This window comes from Balaenoptera physalus (assembly GCF_965194825.1).
Source record: "Balaenoptera physalus genome assembly, chromosome: 20".
NCBI classification, from domain to species: domain Eukaryota; kingdom Metazoa; phylum Chordata; class Mammalia; order Artiodactyla; family Balaenopteridae; genus Balaenoptera; species Balaenoptera physalus.
In genome coordinates, this window is record NC_138901.1 from 51,307,100 (window position 1) to 51,332,103 (window position 25,004).

A 25,004-nucleotide genomic window follows, 5' to 3' on the forward strand; every position below is an offset into this window, starting at 1 on the left:
CCGCGTGGCGGGGACCGGGACTGCAGAGGGTGGAGAGGCGGAGTCTAGGGCCGAGGGGCGGGACCTCAGCTACCAGTCCACTGTTGGCCACGCGGTTCTTCGCTCCTCCGGGTTTCAAGTTCCTGGAAGGCCCAGGCTTCTAGGCAGAGACTAGGAGACAAAATAAGAGTAGAAAAGGTGATGTGGCCCCAGGGCCTGAGATCCCTGAGACAGTCTTTTTCTGATGGTTCCTCCAGCTTCTCCCCAGGCCTGCTAAAGTTCTTGTTTTCATTGATTCATTCAGCAAACAGCTGACCACATTTGTCCTGCTGGTGCAAAGGTCATCAAGGCTGGGCCCTTTCTTCACCAAATTCTCAGACCAGTAGGAGGAACCAGGAAACAGTCAATGACGAAGGAATAACAAGTGACACGATGGGGAAGGGACAAGGGGCTCTAGGAATACCGAGCAGGGCCCCCTAATCCACTCTGTAGAGGAATCCAAGAGGGCTTCCCAGAGGAGGTGGCTTGAGCTGAATATTGAATGGCAATCGGGGAAGAGCATTCAAGACAAAGGGAACAGAGTGTGCCAAGCCAGGTGGAAGTATGGAGTTCTCTCCGTTGAGGCTTGCAGTCATCTGCCCAGATTCTCTAAACTCTAATTGTGGTCATGGGTATTCTCTGCTCTCCCTGTCGTCAAGATCATTTCTATCTCTGCATCCCATATCTATATCTGTATTCATGTGACAGGCTGCTCACTGGTGTTCTATACTCTTGCTGCCCCTAATCGCATAGCACACATCTGCCAGTTTGCACTTTCTAAATTATAGCTCTGAATCTGCTGCTACCCTGTGTAAAACTTTTAACAGTCTCCAGGTGTTAGAACTCCCAGTTTATCTCACAGCATAAAACCAGACCACAGTCTCATCTTCACCGCTCCTACATGAATCTTGTGTTTCTTCTTTCTGGAATATCCTTCACTCCTTTTGGGATCTCAAACTCAAATGCCTCCCCTTTCCTGACCATCACATCACTCCCTCTCTGCATCCACAGCACAATGTCCATATTATCTCTATTAGAGTTCTTACCTGTTATACTGTAATCTTTCATTTACAGGTCTGCATTTCATGCTAGATCTCCTCAAAGGCCAGGCATCTAGTGTAGGACACACTCCATAATCATTTCATAATAACAGCTAACAGGGCTTCCCTGGTGGCGCAGTGGTTAAGAATCCGCCTGCCAGTGCAGGGGACATGGGTTCAAGCCCTGGTACAGGAAGATCCCACATGCCGTGGAGCAACTAAGCCCGTGCGCCACAACTACTGACCTGCGCTCTAGAGACTGCGAGCCAGAACTACTGAGCCTGAGTGCCACAACTACTGAAGCCCGTGCGCCTAGAGCCCGTGCTCCGCAACAAGAGAAGCCAACACAATGAGAAGCCCGCGCACTGCAACAAAGAGTAGCCCCCGCTTGCCGCAACTAGAGAAAGTCCGCACACAGCAACGAAGACTCGACGCAGCCAAAAAAAAAAAAAAAGCAAATAAATAAATTTTAAAAATAAACAACTAACATTTATTCAGGGAATACTACTTGCCAGGCATAGAGCTAACTGCCCTTAGATAGATCATTTCTTTTAATCCTCTCAACAACCTTATGGGTTGGTCCCATTTTACAGATGAAGCCAGAGAGTTAGGTGACTTGTCCAGCTACACATAGCCACTGAGTTGGGAGCCGGGATTCAAATCCTGGGAGGAGAAGAGAGCTATGGTCACTCTGCTCTATCCTCAGGCTTCTGGGATAGGAATGGCAAGAGATGGGGGTGGGGAAAGGATGGCAGAAATAGATTTTTTTTTTTAAATCAGTCAGCCCTGGGTTTTATGGTCTTATATGAATAACACACCTATTCCAGACCCACTTCACACACCCCTGGGCCTACTCTGGAAAGGGCTGGGGAGCAAGGACAACTTCCCTGCTGTGGGTGATTCATCATGACCCTGGCTTAGTCACAGCATGTCACCACAAGCCAGCAGAAGAAGCCAGCCCAGGGTGAATTCTGGTCCTTTGGGAAAGAGACATGCCTGCTCTTCATTTCCCCAGGATGACTGGACTTTAAGGCAGGACCTTACCAGGGACTGCCTATGGGGATCTGAAGCCGTGCCTCTAAGCCCCCACATGGACATGACAGAAGAAAATACCTTAAAAGAAAAGAAAAGAAAGAGGGGGTGAGGGAGAAAGAAAGGAAGGAAGAAAGGAAGAAAAGAAACAAAGAAAGAGAAGACAGAAGAGAGGGAGGAGAGAACAAATCATAACTAAGCTGGAAAATAAGCAAGGAGATTGGTAAGGAGGGGATACCCAGCACCAAGCAGCTATTCAAGTGTGTTCTTCCTTGGAGCGCAGAGAACCTATAAATTCAGAGGCCAACAAGGTGGGAACAGGAATGGCCTTGGGACAAGAAGAAGGCAAGCCTCCCTGCCCCTTCCTCCTTTCTCTTCTCCTCCTCCTCCTCTCCCCTTCATACATAAGGATTTACAGCTATAATGGTGGCTTTTGGCCCCTGATAAGCCTGAGATCTGCCCTACAAAGAATGTAAAGAATGTGACCTTCTTGTTTAGGAAGATGCTCCTGGAGTTGCCTGAAGGAGAAGCAGAAATGAAAGGAGAAAAGAAAGGGAAGGCTTCCCTGTTCAAGAGAAAAACACATCAAAGTCCTCTACTCCCTCCCCTCTAACCAAAGAAAGGCATTCCTGGGAATTCCCTGTCAGTCCAGAGGTTAGGACTCCGTGCTTTCACTACCGAAGGCAGTTCAATCCCCGGTTGGGGAACTAAGATTCACAAGCGGTGTGGCAAAAAAAAAAAAAAAGAAAAGAAAAAGAAAGGCATTCCTTATTTTATTTATTTTTAAAATAAATTTATTTATTTAGGCTGAGTTGGGTCTGCTGCTGCGCTCAGGCGGGCTTTCTCTAATTGCGGTGAGTGGGTGCTACTCTTCGTTGCGGTGCGCGGGCTTCTCATTGCGGTGGCTTCTCTTGTTGTGGAGCACGGGCTCTAGGCGCGCAGGCTTCAGTAGCTGTGTTACACGGGCTCTAGAGCACAGCCTCAGTAGTTGCGGCACACGGGCTCAGTAATTGTGGTTTGCGGACCCTAGAGCGCAGACTCAGTAGTTGTGGTGCACGGGCTTAGTTGCTCTGCGGCATGTGGGATCTTCCCAGACCAGGGATCGAACCCATGTCCCCTGCATTGGCAGGTGGATTCTGAACCACTGCACCACCAGGGAAGTTCCACATTCCTTATTTTAGCAAAGGACCAGGAGCAGAGGTTCAAGGACCTATTTTCCTGCCTGTGTCTCCTAAAATGATGAAAACTGCCTCGTACATCTGTGCAAGTCATGCGCTGCACAACTCCAGGGTACTATGTAAATGAAACCCTCTGGAGTTGGGCTACTCACACTCGCTTTTCCTTCAAAAAAAAAAAGATTATTTGTATGAAGATGACAAAAATTGCTATTTAGAGAGAAAACAGACACATCTTGCAAAGTGTGTGTGAGAGAGAAAGGGAGAGACAAAAGTTGGTGGGTGTATAGGCACCATTGGTATTGGTGGGAAAGTACACTTCTGCCCAGTTTTCATCCATGGATGGAGACGAGGAGAGAGAAAGGAGACAGAAAAATCTCCAAGTATCTGCTGGAGTTTCTGGATAATGAAGAAGAGAGATGTCCCACCCCCAGTGGGTAGCCCATAGTTTTGCAGAGACAAGGACCTGTCTAAAGATGTACAAAGGTAGGGTCTGGAGGCAGACACTAGGGGAAAGCTCTGGGGAGAAAAGTGAGGGGATTGCAAGGCAGGTGGAGGGGAGGAGAGCATGCTGGGAACCAAGGCAGGAGGTGGGACCTTCCTAGAAAGGTCAGTGAGATGTTCCCAGGGGTGACGTGCTGCAGGGCTTTTGAGAATCATTTGTCTGCTTTGCTACGATGTAAATCCCCCTGATTGCCCCATCCTTTAGGAGAGCTGCTCACACAGATGCCTTTTGCAGGGAGGAAACAAGGAGAAGGTGCCTGGGAATTCCCTGGTGGTCCAGCGGTTAGAGCTCTGTACTTCCACTGCAGGGGAACTAAGATCTTGCATGCCACACGGTGCAGCCAAAAAAAAAAAGAAAAAAAAGGAGAGGGTGCCAACTTCCTTGTCTCTGTCCTCGTGGAGCTGAGAAAAATCGAGAACATCTGAAGGTGGTGAGATGCAAGTATGCCTACCTTCTTCTCTTCTCCTCCTGCCCACTCCTCTCTGGTCCCACTAACCATCCTCTTCCTCCATGCTTTGACTTGCTGTTCCCTCTGCCCGGATCTCCACAGTCACTCCCTCAGAGACCTCCTTCTGGTCTCTGCTCCAATGTTGCCTCTTCAGGGAGACCTTCCCTCACCCGCCCATTTGACACTGCAAACTGCATACCCAACTGTCCCACTCCCCCTTCTCTGCTCGATTTTCCTTGCACTTATCCCCTTCTAATTTTACAGATCTGTTTTATGCGTTGTCCTTTCTTCCCCTCTAGAGTGCAAGCTCCGTAAGAGCAAGGATTTTGGTCTTTTTGCTCCTGCTATATCTCAAGTACCTGGCATAGAGCCTGGCATATAGGCATTAAGTGAATATTGGTCGAATGATGAAATGAATGAAAGGAGAGTCCAGTGGAGGCACTTGTTCAAAGTTAGCTTCCTGTAATTGTCAGGCATCTCCTGGAGGGCACTGCACTTCCCACAGGAGGTAAGCAAGGGATGCAAAGCATTCTTGGTTACCTCTCAAAAGGACATGTCCTCGGCTGCACCTGGGCTATGTCTGGGGCGTCACTCTCACATGTGCTCCAACTTGCTAGAGGAAGGCGTGTTGTTACAGTTGTAAAGCTGGTAATTGCACCTATCACAATGCTTATCTTATCTGTCGGCTTCTTGGTGTCAGCTTCTTGGAACCGCAGTTACTACTGAGAGTGAACAACTTATTGTGGTGCTTTCATTTTTCTGTAACTTAATTTGCAGGGAGGTGTCCAAATCTAGGTGTGTTCACAGGATTGTGCCAAACCCAAGATAAGTCATACATTACGTGGTATCTCGTTCTTTGGGAACTTCTGTCCTAGGTGATGAATCTAAACCCCTCGGCAGGTAGCCTGACTCCAAACTAAACCTTTCCTTGCCTTTAAGCCTTGCACCTGCCATTCCTTCTACCTACAAGGCCCCTCTCTTTTGGGAAAACTCTTAGCCTGCCGGGGAGCTCTGGGGTTGCAGATTGCAACACTTACTCCCTTTCTTCTGCAGGCAGCACTCTGATTTGGGGGGAAATCATCTGTTCCTAGTCTTGGTCCTTGCGATCAGGTGTGGTTCATGCTTCTGCCTGGGGGGAGCAGGCACATGACCCAGGTCCGGCAGACACATATCAGAATGAGCTCTTCTCCCTCACTACATGGACCGGGTCAGGGAAGAGCACCTCATTCAAGCTGCTCCACTGAGAATCAGCTGAGACTTTAGAATCACTGGGAAAGAGGCACTTTTTTTTTTTGAAAGTCTTTTACTTATTTATTTATGGCTGTGTTGGGTCTTCATTTCTGCGCGAGGGCTTTCTCTAGTTGTGGCAAGTGGGGGCCACTCTTCATCGCGGTGCGCAGGCCTCTCACTATCGCGGCCTCTCTTGTTGCGGAGCACAGGCTCCAGACGCGCAGGCTCAGTAATTGTGGCTCACAGGCCTAGTTGCTCCGCGGCATGTGGGATCTTCCCAGACCAGGGCTCGAACCCGTGTCCCCTGCATTGGCAGGCAGACTCTCAACCACTGCGCCACCAGGGAAGCCCAAGAGGCACTTTCTTTTTCTGCTTCCGATGCTGAATTACAGAATGCAAGCCTGGAGCTGCCCGTGGCTGCTGCTGCCACCACATGAGGGGAGAACCGCCTGAGAATGAAGCCACCACCCAGGAAAGCTGAGCCAAGAGATGGTCCCAGACACATTCCTGATAGTGAGTGCCTGGAAGGAGCCCTACCCTGGAACTGTTAAGCTGCTAATGCTAATAAATGTCCTTTTCTGTTTAAGCCAGTTTGAATTGGGTTTGTCGCTTGCAGTGGAGCTTGGAGACTACCCTTTGAGACCCACTTCAAATGTTATCTTCTCTCAAGTGTCAGCAACCCTCATCCCCACCTGAGTCAATCGTCAGTGTGCCCTTGATGCCTGTACTTCCCACACTGGGCTGTTTCCATTCACTAGGCCTGCCTGCCAGGCTGAGGACCACACGGCAGGGACTGTGTGACGATCCGCCCTCCGCCACAGCACTGGGCCAGGCTGAGTGGCCTTTCCATGGACAGTCAATGAAAGAGGGAGGCCATGTTGCAGCTACTGGTCGCTCCTACTCTTTCCCCCAGGGAGGGAGCCCAGCCTCCTTCCTTCTGGGCATAAGGCAAAAATCATAATACAAGACCCCTGCTTGCCTTCTAGGGGTCCTCTCTCTCTTTTTTTTTAATTAATTTTTAAATTTTTGGCCACGTTGGGTCTTTGTTGCGGCGCGCGGGCTTTCTCTAGTTGCAGCGAGTGGGGGCCGCTCTTCGCTGTGGTGCGTGGGCTTCTCATTGCAGTGGCTTCTCTTGTTGCAGAGCACAGGCTCTAGGCACGTGGGCTCAGGGCTTAGTTGCTCCGCGGCATGTGGGATCTTCCCAGACCAGGGATCGAACCCGTGTCCCCTGCACTGGCAGGTGGATTCTTAACCACTGCGCCACCAGGGAAGTCCTCCCTTTTCTACCATTCACAAGGAGACCAAAGTTGGCAAACACGTATTGCTTTATTTAGTGTTTCTCTGGATTGCAGAAGTGTCAGCAGTGGGCTGAGATCCCCCAGGAGGGCAGAGGCAGCTGGGCAGTCCCCCAGCCCCTCTGGGGAGGTGGGGGAGGAGGGGGAGAAGCAGCAGAAAGAGGTGATGCCCCTGCAGCTCCTCCCAAGGCTGGCCCCTTCCCCAGGCTCCCAGGATAGGGAGGGGGGTCAGGGGCCAGTAAAGGCCCTATTTCCTTGAATTGGGGCCAAAGTACATGGGCAGGGTGTTTGTCATCCTAAGGCACGGACTCAGGCAGAAGTGCTCCTCCCACCTGGTGGCCCCCAAGGGTGATTGCTGGTCAGGAAGCCACAGGCACCCTTAAGGCATGAGCCTGTTTCACGGGGCCCCCGTCCCTGGGAGAGGCAGTGAGGTGTGCTGAGGACAGGGCTGTAGTCTGGTTTTGCCCCAACCTGCTGGATGACCTTGGGCAAGTCCCTTCCCCTCTCTGGGCCTCTGTCTCTTGCTCGTCACACCAGGAGACTAGACTAGGTGATCTCTCAGAGTCGTCCAAACTCTATGCCCTAGATTCGTCCAAATTCTATGCCCTAGGGGTCCTGTCCCTACTCCAGGATGCCCTCAGGCTGGGATGGTATTAGAAGGGCATTTTTAAGGCAGGAAGGAGGGGGCAGGCAAGGGTGGTCTCAACCCCCAGGGGGATGTTGGAGTGGGCTACAGGTGGGCAGGCAGACAGACAGACAAGGTGCCAAGGAAACGAGGAGGAGAGGGTGGCCTGGGCAGGGAAGAGGGCACCAAGGCCCAGACCGCCCACCCTCTCAGCTCCATTCCTTGCCCTGCTGGAGTCAGGGAAAACACATCCAGTGTGTCTTGGGGGTGGGAAGATGGCTTCTTTAAAAAATAGTTTCCTATAAAGCATCAAAAAATCTCAGAGAAAACCTCAGCAAAAGTTCCCTTCTCTCAAATATTTGGCATTGGCAGTGGGGCTGGCGTGGCTGCCTCTGGCCCCGGCTTTCCTATTGCTGTGGCCCGGCCTGGCCCACTCCTGGGGCAGCTCCCTGGTCCCTGCTGCTCCCTCAAGAGAGGGGCAAGCGGCAGGCAGGAGTTTGTTGGTGGGCTTCAAGGTGTCCCTGGGTCCCTGTCTGGAAGCTCGAGTCTTTGGTAACTGGGAAGGGGAGAAGGGGATGAGCAAAGCACTGGGAGGCGGGAGGGGGGGGGGTCCAGTGGGCGCCTTCATCACCGAGAGTTCAGCCGTGGGGCCACCTGGGGGATGGGGGAGAAGCCCAGGTGGTGAGCAGGAAGCAGAGGTGCTTCGAGCACTCGTCTTCACGGCTTAGATACGTCACAGCGCGCGGGGGCAAGCTGGGGGAGCGGTCTAGAGGCCTCGGCGCTGGAGACTCCAACCCTATTCCCACGGGAACCACTGCCCAGGCCAGAGCGGGCCTCCCTGCCCCCCAGCACACCCTCATCCCCTTGGTCCCCACCCCCCATGCTGCCATCTTTATGACCCTCGGCACTGTGGGAGCTCAAAGGACCCACGGCGAGGTGCCCAGGCTCTGCCCAGCACTGCTGAGGTTGGAAGGCTTGGCTGCCAGAGGCTCTGCCCTGGCCCCAGGGCCCTCAGCCGGAGGCAGCGTGCTGCTGCCAGGCCCCACTCACCACAGCCAGGTGCCCGTTCTTGGCCTTGGTGATGAGCAGCTCCGAGCCGGTAGTGAAGTCGATGATGCCATCCCTGCCGGGACCCCCTGCGAATGTGATGCTGGAGGGAAGGTGGTGCGTGAGGCCTGTCCCCCACCAACGCGCGCACAGCCCCCTCCCCGCCCCTCCCCGCCTCACCTGCCCTGGTTGATGTTGATGCTGTTCACACGGTCGGCGCTGAGGGCCGTCTTGGTCAGTGTCTCAATCACATGGTCGCTCTGCAGCACCACGTCCCCCTGGGGGCCCAGATGGGGTCAAGGGTCAGGCCCTGCCCAGAGCCGGAGGAGCCGCCCCCTCCCTGCCTCCCAGACGAGGGGCACCTTCTGCTTATTGTCCTCCCGCTGCACGTGCAGCACGAAGAGGCTGTCGCTCAGGCTGCTGACGGAGATTCCTGAGGGGGGAGGGCAGGGGTCAGGGATCAAGGGTCAGAGCAGGGGCCCCCCCCAGCCAGCCCTGGACTCCGGCTCACCGGTCAGGTTGGCGTACTCAATCCTCTGCTTGACTTTGGCATCCTCCACAATGACCACAGCGTTGGGCGTCAGCAGCAGCTGCCGGGAGCGGGGCTTGTAGCCCTTGCGGTCATATTTCACGACGGGCACGGCGTACTGGGGACAGAGGGTGGCTGAGGGGCCTCCTCACCTTCTGCCCGGGCCCTGACTCCCCCACCCAGTCCTCGGGCAGCAGAACTGTTTGGGATGGAGGGTGGCCGGCAGGCAGGGTCTCACCTGGATGGGCTCGGAGCCCAGGGCCTGTAGCACTTTGGGGCTGATCTCATCTGCACCTGCAACCCAGATGGGGGAGGGGGAGGTGAGAGGAGAAGAGAGGGGACTAGGATGGTGACGGAGGGCTTACGCACTGGAAAGTCAGGGGCTCACCAAGCCGTGTGCTGATGAAGAGCCTGGGGACACTCTGGGGGTAATTGTCCTTCTTGCCCTTGAAGATCTCACTAGCCACGGCTTTCTGCTGCAGCTGAGGAGACAAGGGCAGGGAAGGGGGGCTGTCAGAGGGGTGGCGACCATCACAGCAGGGACAGGCCCAGCCTCAGGAACTGAGACAGCCTCCCTCACCCTCTCTCTGGCCCCAGCACCAGAGGCTAAGCCCTGCCACCAACACTCCTCTTTAGCCCCTTCTCTCCCTTACCCCCATCCCCACTGACCAAGGCACAGGGCTCCTCAGAAAGGTCATGACAGACAGTAGTGTCAGGGTTCAGGCCCCACTTTGGGGATAATTCCCCATCATAGCAGGCCTTGGAGCCCCTGAGATAAAGTTCCGGCCTGGGACCTGGCTGGTTGCTAATACTCAAAAAACTACTACAGGTTGGGATTTCCCTGGCAGTGCAGTGGTTAAGACTCTGTGCTTCCACTGCAGGGGGCAAAGGTTCGATCCCTGGTTGGGGAACTAAGATCCTGCGTGCCACGTGGTGCGGCCAAAAAAATTTAAAAATTTTTTTAAAAAAACACTACTGCAGGTTAACTCTGCTGCGTGGGTCCTTTAGCATCATCCTATACTAAGTTGGCAAATACAAGGCACGTCAGCCACCAATGTCTCCCTCTGGAACTACTCTATCAGACGCAAGCTGCAGCCTTTTCAACACAGGGCTCTGGGCAGCCTCTACCAGGCCAGGGGAGCTGGTCTAGAAGATAAACCCTATTTGCTGTGCAAAATCTACTCCAGCCTCGGCTTCATACATGAAGCCAAACGGGCTGGGATCCATTTGAGGGCACGTGGTAAATTGGGGTGAAGGTCCTCCAGGCCAGCACTCTTCGAGTGGCCCCCTGGCTAGTCCCCCAATGTCTGCCTCCCAGCCCCATACCTGCTGCTTCCACTCAGGGCTGATGCTCCGGCAGTACTTCCACACCATGTTCTTCCTGCACAGCTCCCGCAGCAGCTCCGAGGCCTGTGGGCACGAGCGAGGTCAGGGCACCCAGGCAGCCTGGCTCCCTTCCCTCTGAAGACAACAGGCATGTGCCTACCATCAGGCCTTGGCCTAAGTGACACCCCCTCAACCTGGATCACTCTTCCATTCCTGAGTTGTTTCTTTGCAAAGAACTCATTCTTGGGACTTCCCAGGTGGCACAGTGGTTAAGAATATGCCTGCCAATGCAGGGGACACAGGTTCGAGCCCTGGTCCGGGAAGATCCCACATGCCGTGGAGCAACTAAGCCCGCGTGCCACAACTACTGAAGCCCTAGTGCCTACAGCCCATGCTCTGCAGCAAGAGAAACCACCGCAATGAGACGCCCGCGCACCACAACGAAGAGTAGCCCCCACTCGCTGCAACCAGAGAAAGCCCGCGCGCAGCAACAAAGACCCAACGCAGCAAAAAATAAATAAATAAAATGAATAAATTTATAAAAAAAAAAGAACTCGTTCTCTGCAGCCCAGCTCCAGTTCCCTTCCCTTCCCTGATGGCTCCTTTGGTCACATGGTTATTAGGTCCCTCCGCTGAGCATGCTGGTGGTTCCCAGGTCAGCAGGGAGGGCCCACGGACCTCACGCAGGGCAGGTGGCGGTGTGGGCCAGGAAGTGTCCAGGATATTCCGGGGCAGCTGCCGCCGCAGGTTGAGCAAAAAAGAGGTGCGCACGTGATCCAGGAAGAAGGCATTCTCGGGGCAACGGGGTGCGTGGCGCAGAATGAAGCCGCGGATGAGCCTGTGGGTGGGGGTGAGAAGCCTGGTAACGGACCCCCGCACACACACACTCTGCACCCCGCGCCCCATGGCGTCTAGTGCTCACCGCCGGATGGTCTGTGCTGCCCACTTCCTCTTGGCTGCCTTCCTCCGGCCCAGCGTTCCTCGCCACCACGACTGGATGCAGATGGCTGCCGAGACCACAGACGGCTGACCTCTATCTCCTCCCCACCCTTACCCTAGCCCCTGCCCTCCTGAAGACCCCTGGGCCCCCAAACCTGATCGCTTCACTCGGAGGAATTTCTGCCGCCAGTGAAAGCCCCTCCAGGTGGCCTGGATCTTCGTGGCTGTAGTTGGGAAAGAAAGTCACTTGGCCAGAGCGCAAGGGACCCGGCTGGGGGCCGGGCACTGTCAGACCTCATTGAGTGGCATGAGTGAGGGGAGTGGCTGAATGAGCACTAAGTGAAGGGAGAGTAAATGAAAGAGCAAGGAAGCGAGCAAAGCAACATGAGAACATGCTGAGTGTGTATCCAAGGGCAGGAGAGGGGGTGCTGGGGCTGGTGACGAGGAGGGCAGCTGAATGTGGGCGTGGCGGACTTCCTGGAGAAGGAGCCCAAATGCAGTGATTTCTTTCCTGCTCCCCAGAATGGACTCCACTGGGATAGGAAGGGTGGGGCCCCTCTCTCACCCAGGCTCTGCCGCCGGACCTCCAAGGCGTCCTCTGTGGCAAACAGGGTCTTGGGGAAGCGGATGAAGATCTTGGTCCTGTGAAGGCAGCACTGATCAGCCCCTGGTTGCCACCCCCATGCCCCCCAAACACCAGGCGTGGGAGCCACTCACCTGCCCATCTTGTACTCTTCCGGCTTGTAGCCGAGGTACCTGACCAGCACAGCCACCCCATCCTGGGGCCGTCCTGCCCATATGGGCCATGTCTCTGGGCACAGTGACTTGTACCTGGGGACAGGAGGGGCAGAAATGCACTCAGCCCCCACCCCTGCCAGCATCCTTCTCTGGGGTCCCAAACCAGCTTTCCCGGGCATCTGCTGGTGCTCCCACTGACTCACAGCTCACAGAAAGCCTGAGAGGTCGCTCTGTTACTATCCCCACTTTAAAGATGAGGAAACTGAGGTTTCTCATCTGCCGAAGGTCATGGGGCTAGAAAGTGGTAGAGATAGAATTCACACCTGATTGACTCCCCAGACCCCAAACTCAGGATGACCCCAAAGCTGTTCTATCCTTTCTGAGCTGATTGGAAACTGTCCTCTTCATAGGCTTTTACTATCTCCGCTGGTGATAGATAGGCATGTGGATATGCACGCTTCATGGACCCCTGAGCAGCTGCTCTGTGAGGGCAGGGCCTGGGGGGGTGGGGAGGACTGGTCTTTGCTCTACCAAGCTTGACATTAGGCCTGCAGCATGGAGGGGCCCCTGGTGTGGATCCCACAGCAGCTCAGAGCCCCGTCCCTGAATGGGGCTGAGAATCGCTGTCCTCCCTCTCGGGATCTAGGAGCCTCCGACGACCCTCCCACCCCTTTCCCCTGGCGCTGAGCCAGGCCCCGCCCCCACCTCTGCAGGAAAGCCTCGTATTTGCGGCGATAGGCAAAGCCGGCTCTGCGCACGCGCAGGTTCTCCATCAGCCCCAGGTACTTCACCTGGTGCCGGATCAGCACCTCATCAAAGCGGCCTGGGGGAGGGATAACCGGGTGGTCAGAGGGCTTTTGCCGCCATACGGCCGTTGCCTCTGCAGGGGAGGCACAGCCTGCACCGGTCCAGGGGACAGAGGGCGTACCGGGCTGCTTGGCGTCATTGGGCTTGATGCAGCGGACGTAGGCAGGCTCCTTAGACTTCAGGATCTCCACCAGCTGCAGGAGGCTCATCTTGAACTGGGTGGCCACCTGCTCAGCCAAGATGAACGGAAGGTTGGTTGGAGCTGGGCTGAGGCTGCTAACCCCTGCAGATGCCACTCCCTGTGGCAGAGCTCCGAACCCCCCCAGAGACCCCTCCCTGGGGCAAAACAGAACCAGTTCCCACAACTACCCCTGTCCTGCGTGGGCCCTTACTTTTTTTTTTTTTTTTTTAATTACAACACTTTATTCCAGCTTCAGCAAAGGTCAGAATTCTGAAGCTCCTGAAGACTGGGCAGCATTTCCACGTGAAATGTTACAACTTTACAAGTTTTGTTTCTTATTTAATTCTACATGCAGGAACTGAAACTTGGTAAAAGAAAAAATGCAAAAAAGCCAGAAAAAAAGATGTAATCAAGTTGTAGGGTATAGATGTGCTCTTCAACTAAATTTACTGTGCCTATTGGAAACCAAATGAAAGACAACTATCCTAATAAATTAACAGATTGCCAGAAACAGGCTAAGAACCCTCATTTCTATTTAGTGGGGAGAAAACAAAACAAAACAAAAACGAAAGCAAAATGAAAGCTCTACTATTTCCATACTTTGTTTAGAGACAGAGGCTATAAACCTATGAAGGTCAACAAAATCTCCAGATCCCCTTCTCCCATCACCCCTCCCTCACAATAGAGGAAGGGGCCAAACTACATCACCTGCATCCCTCTGGCCGAGCTAGAGACCTCAGTTTAAGAACCTCATTCCCGTCTTAAAAATCCTGCTCAGGTCTCCTGGCAACCTCAATCCTATGTCTTCCTTTGGCAGCCACTCTTTCTCTTTTTAGAATTTCAGGGCTGCATTCCTAAACAATGTGTCCTACTCCTATGCGTTCAACCGTTATCCCTGTACACTGCACTGCAGGAGCTTCAAGGATTTCAGGCCTGTGGGAGAAGCGGATGCCTCAGCAAAGATTTGCAATCCATTGTGGTCCCATTAATGCCAGGGGCGTATGCCTGGGGGTTCTGGAAGCATCAGGAAGGGGCAACTATTTCAGTCTGTGGGGTAGGGGGCATCAGGAAGGGTCTTCTGAAAATAACCCTTCAGCTGAGAATTAAAGGATAAGTAGGAGACAGCCAGAAGGAAGGCAGGAGGGGATGGCATTCAGGCAGAGCAACCGAGTGAGCAAAGGCTTGGTGTACACAGGGAACCACAAGCAGTGCAAGGACCCAGAGAGGGAGAAAAAAAGATAGTGTTAGAGAGGCAGCATCACGGTAGGACTCGAGAGCCACATTAGGGAGATTAAATTCTATCTTGAGGGAAATAGGGAGCCAAAGAGGAATTCGGAGGGAGGGAATGACAGGAAAAGATCTGCCTTTTGGAATAGCTCTACAGCAGACAGGTGGAGGATGGTTGGTAAGGACAGATGGGAAGCCAGGAGACCACAGAGGAGGCTGTGGCTGGCTCAGAGGACCGAACTGAAGTAAGGGTTACAGAGAGGCCGAGAGGCAAGGGTATTCAGGCAGCAGAAACCGGCAAGATCCAACGGTTGTTAGGATGAGGGCAATGGGGGAGGCTGAAGAATCAGGGATGATGCCCAGGTTTCTATCCTTCAGGACTGGGTGGAGGGTGGTCCCTGCCCTGAGTTAGGGAAACAGAAGGAGCAGGCCTGGGACACTGGATAGTCAAGGACCCTTTATAGACTACTGGGGTCTGGAGTGCCTGCAGGCCACTTGGAGATCAGTGGAATCTATGGCTTGCTGGAGAGGCCGGGATCGAGTGGGTGTGTCCTCACGAGGGTCAAGGAGGGGGATATGAGGCCAAGGATGAGAATGCTCAGGGAAGGGGCGGGGGTGGGGAGCAGAGGGCAGGGTCCCAGGGAGTCAGACTCTGGACAACATGCTGCCTCCATGGCCTCCCTGCCTGCATGTCTCGGCCTGCAGCACTGTGGCTTCTACCTCTCCATGACCTTGTTCTTCCTGGGACTGCCCTGGCACTCCTCCTGCCAAGCCCAGCAGCCACACCTCTGACCACACCTCACTGGAGCTCTCCCTGCATCTGGCACCACTGGCCATATCTGCTTTTCCCCATCTCTCTCCTTGAAAATGTCACTTTCCTGTCCACCTCCTGGTTTTTTCTGGACTGTGTACCTGTGTGGGGCCCTCTGTCTATCTGATAAGCACCTACTCATTCCCAAGTTATCTCAGATGCTTCCTCCTCCAGGAAGCCCTCCATGACCACCCCCCCTCTTCTACTCCCTCAGGCAATTTGCTGCTCCTTAAGTTTTCACAGCACCCTGTGCACATTTCTAAGAGAGCACCTATTCATTTTTGTATCCAAAGTGCCCAGCAATGTCCACTACAAATGTCTGCTGTGGGGGTGAATGCACGCAAGTGCCCGCACAGACACAGGTGTCCACACTTAGAGACAGTGCACACACAGGTACACATGGAAGTAAGCACAGATGCACCCACGGGCAGCCTCCCAGACACACACCAATGCACAGCCAGGCACCAGTGAACACACGAACTCACACACACACTGCTAACTCGCAGCTCATGCAGGCACTGGTCCCGCTCCCGTGCACACACACACCCCCTCGGGTCCCACAGCCTTCACACCGTCTCTGGCCGCTTCTTGTCACTGAGCTCGCTCCGGTCGAAGCACTGGCTCATGATGGGATTTTCCGAGCTGCACATGGTCTGTGAGGGCAGAGCAGGGCGTCATTGTGGGAGCAAAGAGTAAGGCCTGTCAGATTCCTGGGGCAGAGGTCATTCAGAGCCGAGACCGCGAGCCCTCCCCCTGGTCCTCCTCACCTCCTTCAGGTTCCGGAAGAGAAGGTCATTGTTTTTATCCAGAAACCCTGGAAGGAGAGAGCAGAGGTGAGGGGAGGGAGAGCCCCTCTCCCTGCCCACCGTGGGGACCCAGCCCCAGGATCCTCACCGGTCACGTTGTAGGTCACCTCCCCAGCATAGTGCAGCAGGCGGAACTCCCCGCGGCCCAGAGATTTCCTGGTCCGCTGGTCAGCCAGCTTGTGTCTGGGGGTGACAGGGAGAAGAAGCTGCAGATTGCAGGCCTGAGCCATGCACCCTGCCTGCTGAAGAGACTTCAAGAGAGGAACCAGGCATCCCGTAAAAAGCTGGCAAGGCGGGGCCACCTCCCTGCACAGAGGCCGCCACAGAGGCTCAGAGAGGTAGATGGCTTTGTCCTGGGTCACACAGCACCAGGACGGGGACCTTGGCCTCCGCACTGCCAGGGCATGCTGGGTGGAGGGCTACTTGGCGTTGCTTTTGGCTGTTACGTGGCTCTGCTCAGAGGGCTAAGTGCTGTCCACTACATTTTAAGACTGGAATCTGCCCCAAGAGACTACTTATGTCTTAAGCATGTTTATACCCTTTAGCCCGTTTTCTACTTTTAAGAACAATTCCAAGCAACTAACCAGAGAGACCAGGCAGAGATTTAAGGCACAGAGGTAGATATTCGTGGCAGCCCTGTTTTCCCAGCAGAAACCTGGAGGCTGGACGGGGCCCCCAGAGGCTGGGTGAGAGCAGTGGAGTATCTGCTTTAGAGCCGCTGGAGGAATTGTTTTGAGGAAATTTTTCTGTTTGATGATACAGGAAGATACTCAGGATATAACATCATCCTGAGCCTTACACACAATAAGTTCTCAACTACGAAAAAAAAAATGTATAGAAAAAGGCAGGAAGAAAATGTCTCGAATTATTAACAGTGGTGACCTCTAGGTGACAGGATTACAAGTGGCTTTTGCACACGTTCCAACTTTTCTCTGATGAGGGACATTATTTTTACAGCCAGAAAAAGTGTTTTTTTTTCTTTTTTTCTCAGGCAAGGCTTTACTGGGGCCCCTGCTACAGCAGGTGGGGGGAGTGAGAACGAACAACAGGTTCCCTTGCTTGCTCGCTCCAGAGAAAGGTTTTTAATATTCTCTTAAGCAAAAATTGCTCAGGAACTCCCTGGTAGTCCAGTGGTTAGGACTTGGCACTTTCACTGCCAGGGCCCGGGTTTGATCCCTAGTCGGGGAACTAATCTGCAGCCCTGGGCCTGAGTCCCAGCTCTGGACTTAACTAGATGTGAGATAACCTCGGGCAAGTGGCTTCATCTCTTTGAACCTCAGTAAAACCTCCTCTAGGGGTTGCTTCAGATTAGAGGAGGTGATGTACTCAAAATACACAGGGCAGAGCTGGAACAGAGAGGCTTGTTTCTTTTCTCCCCTCACCCCGCTTTAGGGGATTCCTTAAATATAAAGGAATTTCCAAATAAGGAAGCTAGGAAAATCTTAGGAAGTTTCATTCTCAAAAGGATAAGGAGGAAGCTGTGCTCCTCGCTTGTGACTCTGCGGACGCACCAGGAGCCGCGGCTCTGTGCGCCTGTCCTTCACTTAGCGCCTCCTCTGGTCATCCCCTTGTGACTGGTGTTCAGTGATGAGGGGGCACTGCAGGCTTCCACAGGCTCTGCCCCAGGACGGCCCCACAAGCCCACTCGCGTCAGGACCACAGGCTCTGCCCCAGGACGGCCCCACAAGCCCACTCGCGTCAGGACCACAGGCTCTGCCCCAGGACGGCCCCACAAGCCCACTCGCGTCAGGACCACAGGCTCTGCCCCAGGACGGCCCCACAAGCCCACTCGCGTCAGGACCACAGGCTCTGCCCCAGGACGGCCCCACAAGCCCACTCGCGTCAGGACCACAGGCTCTGCCCCAGGACGGCCCCACAAGCCCACTCGCGTCAGGACCACAGGCTCTGCCCCAGGACGGCCCCACAAGCCCACTCGCGTCAGGACCACAGGCTCTGCCCCAGGACGGCCCCACAAGCCCACTCACGTCAGGAAGTGTGGATGGTGCTTGACTGTGTCCTCCAGCTTCTCCAGGAAGGTCAGGTCCGTGGCCTCCCCGGGGCGCAGACACTCCTCATCCTGGGGGGTGTGGCAGAGGGTTAAGGGTGTGTCGGGGAGGGACTGCAGAGCACAGGGACTCAGGGGTCCCCATGGGAGGCGCAGACACAGAGGAAAGGGGCAGGTCACAGGGAGCCTCCCAGACCTGGCCAGCACCTCACCTCACCCTCCACAGACAGCCCTGTCCTGTCTCTGCTCAAACTCTGGCTCTCTGCGGACAGGCCCGGAGACCAAGGGGAAAGGGGTGATGTCATCCCACCCAGCCCCCAACACGGGGCCTTGGAGGAGCAGACGGCTCACCAAAATGGAGATGATGCCCTTGAACTTCTCCTCCACCAGGTCACAGATGATCTTGTTGTTGAAATACTGGACAGGCTCCCACTGAGGGGCAAGAGGGGAGGAAGGCATCATCATGGGGCCCTGGCACCTCTCCTGGGGAGACCAACGCCTGGGCGTCAATTCCATGGCACGTGGGGATGCCCGCAGGCTTGCACTCACCGCGATGCCCTCTGCCTCATACTCCTCCTGTTCCGACTTGAGGGTGAGCTCAATGAAGAGCTGCTGCAGCTTCTCATTGCAGTAATTGATGCAGAACTGCTCAAAGCTGTGAGGGAAGCGGAGGAGCCCTCAGTAATTCCAGGGGACATGGGACCAGGAGCAGGGGAGGGGTGGGATGAGGCCCCACAGCTCTAAGGGAAGAAACACAGAGCAGGACCCAGGTGGCTGGGAAGACACTGGCAGGGATGTGAGAGGCCGGGGAAGAGGAGAGGCAGGGAGACGGGAGGAGAGACAGGAAGGGGACAGCGGGGCGCTGACCTGTTGTTCTGAAACACTTCGAAGCCATAAATGTCCAGGAGCCCGAGGACCGTGGTGCTCCGCCAGCTGGGGCTCTCAGCATCCTAGGGCCAGTTGACCGAGAGCATGGGTCCCAACGTTCGCCAGCTCCCAGCCCCGGGCCTCCCTGGTCTGCCCTCCCTGCCACCTTGGGAGCAGCAGGGGCCAAGCCCTCACCTTGGAGGCCAGCGACCTGTTGATCTTCGTGACCAGCCAGGTAAAGGTGCGACTGTACACAGCCTTGGCGAGCGCGTCTCGCGCATACGCAGCCTGTTCTAGGTTTAGCGGGCTCAGGAGCTGGGGGTGGAGAGTGAGATGGGGAGATGAATGCAGCCCCTTCCCACCCCTGGCCCCTTCGCACTCAGGAAACTGACCACTCTGCCCTCCCCGCCCCCAATGAGTCTGGGGTTGGGGGGCACCAGGGGAGGACACAGTGGCCCCACCAGAGGGAAGGTGGTGTAAGACAAGAGACCTCATCCCTGAAAAAAAAAAAAAAAAAAAAAAAAAAAAAAGAGGCCTCATTCCTGGAGGTGAGTCTTCCTTCCAGCCTCACCCTCTTGCTGTGCGACCTTGGCCAGCTCCCTGAGCCTCCCAGAGCCACCCGCCTTACGTCCTTCCAGCATTGCTAAGACCAGCTGAGCAGACCAGAGGAAGGGGATGATGGGAGGGGGGCTGCCGTACAATACCTGCTCCCGCCCCCACTAGCTCCTGAAGCAAACGCTGGGCCTCACCTCTTCGCCCTTGGCGATGATCTTCCTGTGTGTCAGGGCTTCCCGCAACGTTGAGCCTTCCACACCAAGGAGCTGCCAAGGGAAGGGGTCGGCCTGGTGAGGGTGCACTCCCCCCGCCCCAGCTGCCCTGCCCTCGCCCTCTGCTTGCCCCACTCACCCTGGTCAGATACTTGAGCTGGTTCTCGGTGGTGACCTGGGCGTTGCTCTCCTCATCGGCAGCAAAGTGGATGTTGCCCAGATGCAGGACACTGGCCACGATGCTCAGCAGGTCCTGGGGGGACGGGGGGGGCAGGTGGGGGTTACAGGAGGGGCTGAGAGCCCCACAGGGGCACAGAGTGGATGGTCAGAAGGACCCGGGAAAGGGGTTTCCCTGGTGGCGCAGTGGTTAAGAATCCGCCTGCCAATGCAGGGGACACGGGTTCAGGAAGATCCCACATGCCACGGAGCAACTAAGCCCGTGCACCACAACTACTGAGCATGCGCTCTAGAGCCCATGAGCCACAACTACTGAGCCCACATGCCACAACTACTGAAGCCCGCGCGCCTAGAGCCTGTGCTCCACAACAAGAGAAGCCACTGCAATGAGAAGCCTGTGCACTGCAATGAAGAGTGGCCCCCGTTCACCGCAACTAGAGAAAGCCCGTGGGCAGCAACGAACACCCAATGAAGCCAAAAATAAAAAAAAATAATTAAAAAAAAAGAACCCATTGCTTTCAAAAAATTAGCAAAAGACAGACTGTCTCTGGCAGAAATGGAACTCCTTCTGCCTCTTCTTATATTCACATAAACAGAGACTATGGTACCTGCATGCAGCAACGAAGACCCAACGCAGCCAAAGATAAAATAAATTTTAAAAAGGAGGCGGGAGAGGTAGTAAAGGAAATTTGAGAGGAAAAGGCGGCTAGAGTAGAAACGGGGTGTAAAGGTAGACGGAGATTTTTCAGGGTATGACAGGAGGAAAGGGAGGGTCCCAGCAGAGGCCTCACCTCCACCTCATCCTCGGTGAAGTCGATGACCGTCAGAGCCTTCCTGACAACCTTCCAATCATTCTTGTCATTGATGGAGGAGACTTTGGCGCACTGGCCCTGGAGGAAGGGCAGAGCTGGGTTCTAGCCGTGGCACTGGGCTCCCTGGGTGGCACCCGCACTGCCTGGCCCCTACTCACCTTCACCAGGTACAGGTAGCTCTGGGGGTTCCGTTCCAGGCCCAGCCTGCGCAGTGTCTCCTCCTCGCCCCCCTCCAGCAGCTGGTAGAAGACGTGGAAGTTCCTCTCCCCGTGATTCTGGTGCACCACCCGGGACTTCTCCAGGAGGTAACTGAGGATGTGGCCACCCACAGGGGCGCCCTGTGGGCAGGGCAGGATGTAGCGACTGCTCAGGGGGACTGGGGACAGAGCCCATCTTCCCCTTCCTCTCCTGCCCTCCGAATTCGAGCTCTGCCAATGGCTCAGGCAAGTTGCCCCCTCTGGCCTCAGTTTCCTTCTCTGAGAAATGAGGACGCTCAGCCCTATCTACCTGGCGGCTCCACTTGGATGTCTGACAGGCTTCTCAGTCTCAACAGGCCTGAAACTGAGTTCATCTCCCCTCCTCAAACTAGCTCCCTCTTCCCATCTCGGTCAACGTTCTAGGTGTTCAGGCCAAGCAGTCTGCAGTCCTGGAAACCTCTTTGTCTCCCACACCTCACATCCAATCGGACAGCCAATCCTGCTGCCTTAACCTTCAGAACCTCCAGAATCCAACCACTGCCACCACACTGGGCCCAGCCACCATCATCTGTCATCTAGATTTAATAATCATCAGCTTCCTAACTGGTTTCCTTGCTCGGCCTGGTTCTCTACCATCTATTCTCAACAAAGCGCCAGAGTGATCATTTTAAGAGGAAAGTGAGGTCATAACACACTTCTGTTTCAAACTTTCGGGACTTCCCTGATGGTCCAGTGGTTAGGACTCCGTGCTTCCACTGCAGGAGACACAGGTTCGATCCCTGGTCGGGGAACTAAGATCCCACAAGCCACATGGGCACGGCCAGAAAAAAAAAAAACCCAAAAAAAAACCCCAACTCTCTAGCCTCCCTTCCACTCAGAGCTTAAAAAAAGTTCTTACAAAGACCCAAAAGGACCCACAGCATCTAGCCTCCTCTTCTATTTCTTGGCCCCTTGCTCTCTTCTCCAGCCACTCTGGCCTCTTTGCTGTTCATGAACACATCAAGCACTTTCCCCATCAGAGCCTCTGCACTGGTGGTGCCCTCTGCCCGGACTCTCCTAGGTATCTGCACAGCTCATTCCTCTGTCTCCGTCAAGCTTTTACCAAATGCCACCTTCTCAGTGCCTACTGTATCTGCCTCATTTAAAACAGCAACTGCTCCCGCCCCTTGCCTCATTTTATTTTTTGCCGTGACACTTGTCAGCTAAATTACATTTTTCTGTTTACTGTCTATATCCCTGGAGGCAGGATTTCTGTCTGTTTTGTTTCACTGCTGCACCACCAGCACCTGGAACAGCGCCTGGCACACAGTAGGTGCTCAATAAATATTTGCTGGTGCCAAAGACCTGGCCAGTGGGCGCCTGCTGAGTGGGAATCCCACTCCCCCTGCCCTGCCCCACCCACAGGTACCTTGAAGTCAAACTGCACATCCATGTACTTCCCGAACCTGCTGGAGTTATCGTTCCGGAGGGTCTTGGCATTTCCAAAGGCCTAGGAGTGAACGGGGGTGTGAGGGGTGCCTGGCAGTCTCTCTCTGCCCCTCCCGTCCCCCAGATGCTGCTGTCCCCTCACCTCCAGCACGGGGTTGCTCTGCAGCAGCCGGTCACGCACGGCACCGCCCCGCTCGGGGGCTGGGCAGGTCTCAGCATAGAACTGCAGCAGCCGCTTGGTGGCCTCTGTCTTGCCTGCCCCGCTTTCCCCAGAGATCATCACTGCCTGGTCCCGGCGCTCCGTGCGCAGTGCCCGGTACGCAGTGTCAGCCACCGCGAACCTAGGGCAGAGGCCCGTCAGGAGCTTAGGGGGCCAGGGGTCAAGTGGCTGCAGGGAGTGGGAGTCCCACAGGTAGGACCGGGGGTGGGCACTCCCATGTCTAGTGGGGTTCACAAGGGGCTGTACCCTTGAGGATGGGGGAACCCTCCAAGGTGTGGGTCAAGGGAGATCCTTCCCAGCTGAGGATGGGAGTCATATTCAGATGGAGGATTGAGGGGATCACTCATGGGTGGGGGGATTGGAGGTCATTCAGGTGAAGGTTGAGGTCACTCATAGGTAGGGCTGGGAGGTCCCTCAGAGGTGGGGGTCAGAGGGTCACTGAGGTTGGAGGGCCATGTTCAGGTAGAGCTAGGGGAATAAGTCATGGGTGTGAGTTGGGGTGGAGGCTGGGGGGGGGGGGGTCCTGCCCAGATGGAGTAGAGAGATTCACCTTGGGTGGGCACTGGGCATTCCTCACAGATGTGAATTGTGATTCATTCCATGTGGGAGGTCGGGTGGAGTCATCTCAGGTGGAGATGAGGGGGTCACTCATAGGAGGGGGGGTCACTCACAGGTGGGGTGGCACCTCATAGAAGCTGACGCCCCGGTAACGCTCCATGTGTTGCCGGCTGTAGATCTGCAGGTCCCGGTAGGGGTTGACAGAGACCAGCACAGGGCCAATGTAGGTCTGGGGGTCAGGGGAGGAGGGTCAGAAGTTTCTCCCAGAGGCCCCTGAGCCTCTTTCCCTCACAGCCCGCATCTGTGCCCCCAGCACCCCCTGCATCTTCCCACTCGGGCCTCACGTAGATGAGGTTCTCCCGGAAGCGTCGCCGCAGGTTCTCGATGAAGGCTGCCTCGCTGGTGAAGTTCTCCAGCAGCACGAAATCCTGTACCCCGACCCGGTCACGGGCGGTCAGTGCACTCTCCATGGTCACCCGCACCCCGTCACTGCCCAGGGCCTGCAAGGAGGGGCCACGGGAGAGGGTCAGCGGCAGCAGGGTAAGGGAAGGCCACTTCTCCCCTCTAGCATAGACTGCGGGACTGAGAGGACAACCAGGGGCACAGGGACACAGGGGGCCTGGACACACGACGCAGGGAACACCCAGGAGATGGGTGTACCAGGCTGGGTACAGTGGGCTTGGATGGCAGGAAGCTGGCACACGGAACACTGAGGACGCGGGTCCCGGAACAAAGACCACATGGGACCTGAACACAGGACACTGGAGCACAGAGCACCCAGAGGACACGGGGGCAAGGCCACTGAATCCAGGGAGACGCTGGTTTTGTGCAGAGAAAGGGGGGGTCATGAGAATAAGAGAAAGAATGCTCTGTTGACCTTGGACAAAACCCCTCCTCTCTCTGGGCTGTGTCCTTCTCAAGAAGGAGGAGTCGAGATAGACCAAGTGACCTCAAGTCCCTTAGCTCTGGGCCACGTGTGACAGGTGCTTTGTAGGACAAATAGCTCAAAGTGAGCTCTACAGGCAGGGTGGGGCCATCTCTCCCATGCCCACTCCCAAAGTCTCCAGGGGGAGAGTGTCTAGGGACCTAGCAAGAGGCCACCCCAGGCCACAGGAGAGAGATTCCCCCAGGGGACCTCCCATCCCAGCTGGGCTCATCACCCACCCCAGAAGGGGCGCCCTCCCTCCCACAGCTGAACCACGCCCTCCCCACCAGCTGCCAGGTTCCCCAGACACACTCCTCCCCTGAGAGCCCCGGAAAGCCTCAAGGGAGTGGGGATTTTACCGCGGAAAACCCAGCTCCCTCCGGACCCCGTCAGAGGGTGGGGAGAAGTACAGGCTCAACAAGGCCCTCACCCCACAGCACACTCTTCAAAAGGGTCTGAGGGCTCTAGGAAACTGACACCAAGAGTGTCAAGGGTCAGAGAAGAGCAAGGTGGCCGCCGTGGTGGGAGGGGGGTGTAGATCCCCAAGAGGCCACTAGGCCTCCTCCAACCGCAGACCACCCAGATCTCTGGCCCGGGAACCCCTCAGGGTCTGGCCAGGGGCCTGCCTCTCTTAGGCCTGTCCCTCACTGCCCCCTCCCCCCTCCAATACCATCCCGAAGCTGCTGCCAAATCTGGCCCGAGCTCCAGCCCCCTTGCCCTCTGGGTGACGGGTCTCGGCGCTCTCAGCCCTCCCCGGGAGCTATTCGCGCGGCCCGGGTCCGAGAGCCTCACGGCCCTCCCTGCCTCGGCCTCCTCCCCCTGCAACTTTCCGGGACGTTTTTCCACCCGAAATTCCTGGGCCGCGCCCGCTTCCTGGCGGGGCCGAGGCGGCGCCGCGAGGCCGGGAGGGACGCCCGGGACCCCCGCCCTGCTCACCAGCCCCGCTCACCGACGCTCGGTAGCGCATCCTGCCCGGTCGGCCTGGCGCCCTGCTCCGCTGCCCGTGCTCTCGCCTCGGGGCTCGGCGGCGGCGGCGGCGGCGGCGGCGGCGTCACGAGGGAGGGGCCGACCCGCCCCCCGTTCCGCCCCCTCCGTGAGCCTCGGAGGCGCGGGACTCCCCGGGCACCCCCGCCTCCTTCGGTGCTTGGACTCGGGGGTCCCTCCCCAGCTGGTAGGGGTGGGGCAGGAACTAAGGGGGATCTCGCGGCGTGGGTGGGTACAAGGGTGGGGGTGGGGGCGGGGGCGGAGCTCCCCGCCGGGCAGGGGCTC

The 25,004-nt window shown here is 55.9% G+C and overlaps 1 protein-coding gene and 1 long non-coding RNA gene across 5 annotated transcripts in view; one reads left to right on the plus strand and one right to left on the minus strand.

Moving 5' to 3' along the window:
• On the plus strand, positions 1–7,037 carry LOC309651170. The gene is made up of 2 exons (XR_014257956.1): positions 1–4,211; positions 5,841–7,037. It is a non-coding gene; the product is annotated as an uncharacterized lncRNA (long non-coding RNA).
• Positions 6,756–25,004, minus strand: part of MYO1C (myosin IC) — a 23,812-nt gene continuing 5,563 nt past the window's right edge. For 2 of the 4 annotated variants that reach the window (XM_082443428.1, XM_082443430.1), the window contains exons 2-32: positions 23,155–23,310; positions 22,924–23,039; positions 22,175–22,373; positions 22,013–22,093; positions 20,566–20,745; positions 20,387–20,485; positions 19,558–19,671; positions 19,401–19,472; positions 18,847–18,966; positions 18,652–18,734; positions 18,334–18,439; positions 18,136–18,216; positions 17,765–17,856; positions 15,868–15,962; positions 15,741–15,787; positions 15,546–15,626; positions 12,876–12,981; positions 12,653–12,770; positions 11,927–12,040; positions 11,775–11,851; positions 11,365–11,433; positions 11,193–11,277; positions 10,949–11,108; positions 10,271–10,354; positions 9,333–9,426; positions 9,183–9,238; positions 8,927–9,062; positions 8,778–8,848; positions 8,596–8,693; positions 8,419–8,518; positions 6,756–8,022 (exon numbers count right to left, since the gene is read on the minus strand). In XM_082443428.1, the coding sequence (XP_082299554.1) occupies positions 7,996–8,022; positions 8,419–8,518; positions 8,596–8,693; positions 8,778–8,848; positions 8,927–9,062; positions 9,183–9,238; positions 9,333–9,426; positions 10,271–10,354; positions 10,949–11,108; positions 11,193–11,277; positions 11,365–11,433; positions 11,775–11,851; positions 11,927–12,040; positions 12,653–12,770; positions 12,876–12,981; positions 15,546–15,626; positions 15,741–15,787; positions 15,868–15,962; positions 17,765–17,856; positions 18,136–18,216; positions 18,334–18,439; positions 18,652–18,734; positions 18,847–18,966; positions 19,401–19,472; positions 19,558–19,671; positions 20,387–20,485; positions 20,566–20,745; positions 22,013–22,093; positions 22,175–22,373; positions 22,924–23,039; positions 23,155–23,310 (3,117 nt within the window). In that variant the 3' untranslated portion in view covers positions 6,756–7,995. Of the gene's footprint in view, positions 8,023–8,418; positions 8,519–8,595; positions 8,694–8,777; positions 8,849–8,926; positions 9,063–9,182; positions 9,239–9,332; positions 9,427–10,270; positions 10,355–10,948; positions 11,109–11,192; positions 11,278–11,364; positions 11,434–11,774; positions 11,852–11,926; positions 12,041–12,652; positions 12,771–12,875; positions 12,982–15,545; positions 15,627–15,740; positions 15,788–15,867; positions 15,963–17,764; positions 17,857–18,135; positions 18,217–18,333; positions 18,440–18,651; positions 18,735–18,846; positions 18,967–19,400; positions 19,473–19,557; positions 19,672–20,386; positions 20,486–20,565; positions 20,746–22,012; positions 22,094–22,174; positions 22,374–22,923; positions 23,040–23,154; positions 23,311–24,671; positions 24,912–25,004 lie in introns of those variants that run through there. The other 2 variants (XM_082443429.1, XM_082443431.1) reach the window with 2 other exon arrangements.